The sequence below is a fragment of the Jatropha curcas genome, chromosome 2 (assembly GCF_041381405.1).
Source record: "Jatropha curcas cultivar XTBG-Jc1 chromosome 2, XTBG_Jcur_1.0, whole genome shotgun sequence".
In the NCBI taxonomy this organism is placed as follows: domain Eukaryota; kingdom Viridiplantae; phylum Streptophyta; class Magnoliopsida; order Malpighiales; family Euphorbiaceae; genus Jatropha; species Jatropha curcas.
Window position 1 is genome coordinate 8,182,123 of NC_143152.1, and position 7,924 is coordinate 8,190,046.

At 31.8% G+C, this 7,924-nt stretch overlaps 1 protein-coding gene across 1 annotated transcript; it reads right to left on the reverse strand.

Annotated features, from left to right (window-relative positions):
• Positions 1-410: 410 nt before the first annotated feature.
• Positions 411-5,330, reverse strand: LOC105629467 (protein BUD31 homolog 2). The gene is made up of 4 exons (XM_012211065.4): positions 5,075-5,330; positions 3,458-3,572; positions 1,002-1,189; positions 411-768 (listed from the first exon to the last, which is right to left on the reverse strand). The coding sequence occupies exons 2-4, from the start codon at positions 3,549-3,551 to the stop codon at positions 613-615; spliced, it is 438 nt and encodes a 145-aa protein (XP_012066455.1). The 5' UTR covers positions 3,552-3,572; positions 5,075-5,330; the 3' UTR covers positions 411-612.
• Positions 5,331-7,924: the final 2,594 nt, after the last annotated feature.

A 7,924-nucleotide genomic window follows, 5' to 3' on the forward strand; every position in this document is an offset into this window, starting at 1 on the left:
TTATTTTATTTTAGTTTCTATCAAAAATATAAAAAAGGCCGATACATATAAGCTAGGTCCTATAAGACTCGAACTGTACAGGTCCAAGATAAACAACTTAGAATGATCGGTGGGCCTAGACCCCAGGATTGGGAGAATGTCACTTATAACAAAACTAGTTTGATCATTAGCTAAACCTTATTCAACTTTGCTTTAAAGGCTCCCCTCAAATCTCCTCCTCCTTGCATCCATATAATAAAATTATCTTACAATGATCCCAGTCCAATGTAATTGCTAGCAATCTCCAGCAAATTTCTGTTTTTTCGCTTTATCCAAACATGAGTTACAGTGAAAGTTGTATTTTCCAAATCATTTTAAGCTGCCTATTGATAGTCCTGCAATAATTTGCAGCAAGAACAAAAAGCATCACATAATTTATAAGTCGACTAATTCTTTAGAGAGTTAAAATTATACCACAAAATGTCCGTTGGGCCAGTTGAACATGTAGCAATTAGTAAACCCCAGGCTTTAGCAGCATCCAATTCATTTTTTAGTTTTACACCAAAAGTTCAGCAACATAGCCAAGAACAAAGCAGTTGGGCCTATCTTGTTCTAGGCAGAAAAGACTATTAATCAATCTCCGCTTGCACAGCCCCTGCAACCGCAATGGACACACTCTATCACCTTCTCTTCCCTCAGGTTCTTAGGCACTCGGCATACACATGTCGTTGCAAAGTTGTGATCACGTGGCTGCATGCATCTTAAGCAGCATAGACGCTCATAACCTGGCTGTATTTCAAACCCCAACACAAAAATTCAGGTAATAATCATATGATATCAGATCTCACAATTTTTATTAAACCACTAAGAAAAAATGGGTCTGGTTTTTTTTGTTAAAGATATTGTTTTCATTCAACAAGAGATAACTAAAAATCGCCCAATATGAATTCCCATGCACAAGGAAAACGAAGTACTACATATTCTAGAATTGCAGCTTCAAATGACAAAGTTGTAAGACTAACCTTCTTCCACTTCGCAATAAGATTGCGGTCCGCATAGCCTTGATCCAAACAGAATTCATACAATTCTTTAGATATTTCCTTTCTTCGATGATAAAGGTCAAATATGTAGCGGCTCTTTTGATGTGCTATCTTAAAAATGGGCCACAAAGCCTCACATTTTCTCTTACCATCATGTGGGTCATTCTCAGCTGCCCAAACAATTCAGAATGTACCATTGTCAGGTTTACAAAGCACAGCAAATATCAAGGATAACATGTTTACCTAGGAGAATACTAGCCACGGTTGCTTTTACCACTCTTTCAACACTCCATTTAATTGGTCCACCTTATCTCACAGTTTAATAGACAACCTATAACCTATTATAACTAATTACCAACTCTTTTAGATAAAAACAAATACCTAGGCTAATTAACGCAGGGGAAGAATATAGGGCAATTAACTCTCAACAATTAGGGCTAGAATGGGATGACTGTGGTTGGAACAAGATTAGTTTTAAAGAAAACCTTAGAATTAAAATTCTGAATTGAAATAAAATATCATAGAATAGGATGAGGCAAATTAACTCTCAACAATTAGGCTAGAATGGGATGATTTTGGTTGGAACAAAATAACATATTGGTTTCAAAGAAACCCTTAGAATTAAAATTCTGAATTCATAGATAAAAAACAATCCCTAAAACTAATTGTTGCTGTCCTATTTATATTAGTTAGGACAAATCCTAATTCTATAGTGAAAAGTATTCCTAATTAGCTAATACTCCTAGATTGAATAGTATTCCTATTTAGCTAAATCCTAAATAAGGAAGGAAACTGAAAATTATTGCCCGATTAATTAACATTCTTTAATTTCATTAAGAATCCTAAATAAAGAAGGAAACTAAAAGAAAACTTCTTAATTAGTCTTGGATGCTCTTGCATCAATCTTCCTTTGTTTTTCCACCTTCAATGGTCCAATCTTTTTGTTCTTCTATTTTAGGGGTAATAAGAACCTGCTGAATGACGGTATTTCCTCCTTGGGTAGAAACAAGGTCAATTTCTCGCTCTTCTTCATCATCATACTCATCATAGATTGGTTCCACAAGGTCCTTGTTGCTACCTTCACTGTTTTGATCATCAAAATACGAAACTTCTTTCTCCTTTTCACTCTCCTTAGGGTCATCAACATCCAACAATGTTGTTATTCCCAAATTTAAATAATCTGCTGCATGTAACTTGCCATGAAGATCAGCTACTTCAATCTTCATCCCTTCAACATTCAAATCAAGGGCATGTAGTGACAACTCTTCCAATCCACTTAGTGCTGCTCGATTTGCGGGTCCAACTTCATGAAAAGGGTTTACGTCCTTGATTTCATCAATTTCAAGATCCTCTTGAACCTTGAGTTGTTTGTGGTTGCCTTCCAGAATCTCCATTCGGGCTTCCACAGGTTCCTGACAGGTTCCTGACGCTGCAGGGCTTGTATAGCCCGGGTCAAATCCTCAATCATTCGTCATATCTCAGCCATCTCTGTTTGTTGGGACTGATTTCCTCTACTTCGATCTCTCCCTCTACCAAACATGGTTTAGAACAGAACCGGAAAAAAAAAATCCTGCAGCTGTTTAGGATCCTTTTGAGCTCTGATACCACTTAACGCAGGGGCAAATTAACTCTCAACAAATAGGCTAGAATAGGATGATTTTGGTTGGAACAAGATAACATATTGGTTTCAAAGAAACCATTAGAATTAAAACTCTAATTCATAGATAAAAAACAATCCCTAAAACTAATTGTTGCTGACCTATTTATATTAGTTAGGACAAATCCTAATTCTATACTGAAAAGTATTCCTAATTAGCTAATACTCCTAGATTGAATAGTATTCCTATTTAGCTAAATCCTAAATAAAGAAGGGAACTGAAAATTATTTCCCGATTAATTAACATTCTTTAATTTAATTAAGAATCCTAAATAACGAAGGAAACTAAAAGAAAACTTCTTAATTAGTCTTGGGTGCTCCTGCATCACTAATATTCCGTTACAATTGAACAACAATTAATTCTAAAAAAAAATTTAACACCGCATCACTAGCACAATTTCCTAAACAACATTAATTGAACAAAGAGCTGACAATGTAGATTAATCTCTTTTTTTTTTCTGACCTTAAATCTTTATAATAAAGATTAGAACTTGATCACAATATGGAATTGCCTTAAAATTCATCATTTGGATTCAATCTGTTCTTTTATCCTTCTCATGAAATAAGATTTGCATGTCACTCTTTTATTAGTTCTTTTTTTTCTTTTTTCTTTTCTTTTTTGTTTTTCCAGTTTCAGATATAATATATTACAATAAGTTACCAGTTGTCCATTAAAACTGTGAGATGAAATGACCAAACAAATGGTGAGTGTTAAAAATGAGTATTAAAAGCGACTATGGCTAGCATTTCCCTTTGAAGTACTATTTTGAAAAACACTAACCTTCTCGCATTTTGGACTGTAGTTCACGTAGAGTAGGCTCAATCAATTCCCAGCCCTCAGGGTACTTGACACGATTTGTCTTTACCTTAGGCATTCTTTGTTTTTTTTTTTTTATCTGCCATCCAAGTGGCAGCATCAGTTAAAAGAGAAGCTCATTCCATTCAAACAAATTAGAAGAAAAGTTCCAATTACAAAATAAAACCACATACAACATCTCCCATATATTTTCCTTGCTTTAAAAATGTTAAAATAAAGAACATCAATGGAGAATCAGCATTCTGGCTCACACTTTCATCCTTTATCCTCGATCCAAGTCTCATCCAAACCCAGTTTTTGAATACTTCAATGACTCATCACTATAATTTAATACACTTGTCAAATAGTTAAAATTAATTAGTCAATGTTTTGGCACTTGTTTTATGATTAAACTTTCTATTGGGGATTGATTCCCCTGTTATAACCCCACTGTCACAAAAAGAAAAGGAAAGAAGTGATAACAAATAGTTAGGAAAATCTAAAACAAACAACATCTACATGAATAACAATCAGTTCAGCCAAAAACAAACCAAAACAGTCCAAGCTAAATAAACCTAAGGTAATACATTCAATCTGCAACTGGACTTGGATTTGATTTCTAACTGATGTTAGCAATGTATAAATTGACAGCACTTAACCCACTAGATGGATTACTATCAACTAAAAATTGCAGTGGTAACAAATAGCGATTCTCCTGTTTGCAAAACTTAATCAAAATTGGAAGGATCGATCGAGGGGATTATTAGTCACTATGAGTAAGATTTGAAATTTACCACTATATGTACTACTCATATATACGAAACAGTGATCATAACCTAAAAATCCTACTAACATGATGTCCTTACAATTCACAATGTCTATCTACCACAGCCTTTCTGTGTGTGGCGTAGAATCATATCTATCTAAAAACAATATACAACAATAGCCAACCAGCCTAACTTAAATCAAACTACAAAATTACACAGTGCTAAGAAATTTATATTAGACCCAAATTTTTTTCTTAAAAAAGGTCAGCTGTATGAAGAAATCCACACTAATCAAACTGATTTAATTAAATTAAGCTAAAAAGAGACGCACAAAAAGAAGTAAAAAAGAAAGAAAACTCGCTTAAATACTACAGTGGTTTTAACAGTATACCTAATCGAGCAAGAGCTGCCTAATCAAATGAACCCAAAGAGACAGAGACGCTAAAGAGACGAAAGCCCTAATTCGACACCCTCAGGCCCCAGACAGGAAGAAATTCGACACGGAGAAAGCTTGAAGAACAACCTAATATAATAACAAAAAGTACCTTAAACTGTTGGCAGGAGGATGTAGCAGACAATAAGGTAGAACACTCTTTTTCCAAAATCATATTTTAAAAAAGGAAGTCGTGTTACAGGAGAACAACAAATTAGATTGCATAGAGAACAAAATTCCAAATTTGGGCATTCCAGGTGAAGAAAATCAAACAAACAAAACAACAATTAAAGATGTAATGGTATTTGATTCACACCAAGAAATTATAAAAGCATAAGATACAGTGAACTGAAGAGGAAGAAAAGAATAGCCAATAAGAAGCATCAGAACTAAAATTTGCACCTTATTCCAACGGTAAGCTTTTGGCTTGTTGATTTGAGATTTTCTGTTGAAATGGACGCAACTCCGTCAGGTACTGTCGGCGATGGCTCGCTTAGGTGAATAGAGAAGCGATTGAAAAGGCAGTGGAAAAAGATGGAAATAATGATTATGGAACGCTTTAGGGTTATAGAGTAAGAGGGAGGGTTAACACAAACCGTAGAGGAGAAGATGCATACAGGAAGGCATAAGGCGTCTTAAAGTACTTGAATTTAACCAATTTTGCTTTTTAGTTTGAATTTTTATTTATCACTACTGATTTTTATAGAAAAATTATGATTTTATCATTGAATTTTATATAAAATATTATGATTTCGCCTCTGTATTTTCAGTATTTTCAGAAAGACGTAATTTTGTCTCTATCTTTTGCTTCTTTTATATCTTTCTATCAATTTTTCTATTTTTCCCATTAAATATAAGAATAGATTAGAATTCTAATAAAACATAAGAACAAATTAATTAAAATTTTGACAAAATAGTAATTTATCAATAAAAATATAAAAAAATTGACAGAAGAATATAACAATACAACGAAAATAAAATATAAGAAGAAGACTACACATTTCAAAAAATGCAGTGATAATGTTGTATATTACGGAAAAAATAGAGATAAAAATCAAAATTTTTTCTTTTTTTTTATAAAAAGGTAAACCCCGTGTATTCATACATAATAAAGAGGTAAAATCAAGAAAATAAAATTTGGGCTTCAATTCAAATGTTGCATTTTGCATTTGTTAGTTTAACCCAAGCTCACTTACGGAGCTTAAAATCTTAACTTTAATTTCCTCTTAATGGTACAATTGTAATATTCTTTCTTTTTTTTAAAAAATTAATCCATACTCAATTATATATGGAGTTCAAAAATCCTAACCTTATGGCATAATTACAACAGGTTTTGTTAGTTTAATACAAGATTAATTGTGGAGTTTAAAGTTCTAATTTTAATTTGCTTTTATGATGTAATTATAATATATCGATAAATTCAAAGTGTTTTAATTTTTTTAGTACATCATGTTGCCCTAATTTAGGGTTAGAACACTAATTTTCTTTTAGTACATCAAGGTGGCCTAATTTACTGTTCGAATACTAATTTTTGGATGCCTTAAACAGATAGTTCAATTTAGTGATGCCACTTGAATGGTTAAATAATTATGAGAAATTTCAACAGCCATTTCAGACTATCAATCAACTCTAGGTATTTCTGTAGTTTAGGTAAAGATTGAATTACAAAATCGATAAAGACAACTACATGAAGTGAATGAATAGATAAAAAGTGAATTAATAAATATAGCAAACAGTGAGGAAAAAATCAAATATTCTGAAGAAGACCGTTTTAGGGTCAGATCTGTGTTAAACAACAATAACAATTACTACTATTTAATTCTAAATTAGTTGGAGTCAGCTATATTTATCGTTTATTTCTATTCCACTTTGATCATAATTAAACCTACATTAATGTTATTTAAAAAAAAAAAAAAAGTCGAGGAGTGTCAGGTAATAATAAATTTTTCTGTTTTGATGTCTGAACAATATTAATAATGTCTGAGCTTTTAAAAAGATGCAATTAGGTATTCGTTGCTTACATAGAATGCCGAAATTCTGATCATAATGAAATGGACTCCATTTTACACTGCTGATAGTTGACAAGCGCGTAGATAACATTAAAGTAGAAGAGGAAGTTTGTTTTTTCTTTCTTCCAATTTGATGGGTTTTGGAAGTAGCGGAGGAAGATGGAAGAGGAGGGAGGAGGAGATAGGCAGAGTATGATGTGGTGTATAATGTGTTTCTATCTCTCACGTGTTATTATATTTTTGCCAGGAAAAAGAATTTTGAGTTGCATTTGCTTCATTTGCCCGAGATAAGTACTTATTAAATAACAAAAAAATGTAAATAGAGGTATCTTATAGGACCCGACAAAATATAAAGAGCTACAATATTTTTTTAGCAAAGTATAGGATTCAAAATATGCATTTGATGAATTCTACATCAATCATTTGAAAGTTTCCAAGTCAGGGCTTTTGAAAGAATTTCCTTAATTTACAAGCATTAATATAGTAACAAGAGAGAAAACAAAAGAGAAGATAGAGAGAAAGCATTATGGCTCAAATGAATGGGAAAATATGAAATTTCCTTGGCAAATCTTTTATGGACTCAAGTGTGTTACTAATGTAGTATTATCTCTCTCCATATCAACTGCCAGTGGTGTAAAAATGGTGCCATTTTAGAATTTCGACGTGTAAAAGGAGCATCTAATTGCTTTTTTTTTTTTTTTTTTTTTTTAAGTTCTCACACTCAATTGATAGTATGTTTCATTTAAATACCAAAATAAAAAATTTATAAAGTTGAGACACTTTTTGTCATTTATTCTACTAATAATAATAATAATAATTATCATTCACTTTCAAAATAATAATAATAATAATAATAATAATAATAATAATAATAATAATAATTGTCATTCATGAAAAGGATGGGAAGTAGTCTTATTTAATAGTTTATACAACTCCTAATTCAAATAAAATCATTAACAACAAACCAAATACATGATTTAATCCTTAACTTTAAAAAAAAAAAAAAAAAATTGTGGCCATTTAAACTTAAATGACCTTGTAGCCTTCTCAACTTCACATTTTGATCTTATAACGCCCTTAAATTTCTTTTTTTTTTTATAACAATTCTACACCTCATATTGAAAATGAATCAGTTTTAGAAAGTTACAAGTATAGAAAAGTGAAATTTAAGAACTACAAGATCAAAAAAAGAAATTCAAGAAACTACAAGGTTATTTTCAAAGTTGCAGAGAGCCATAAAATA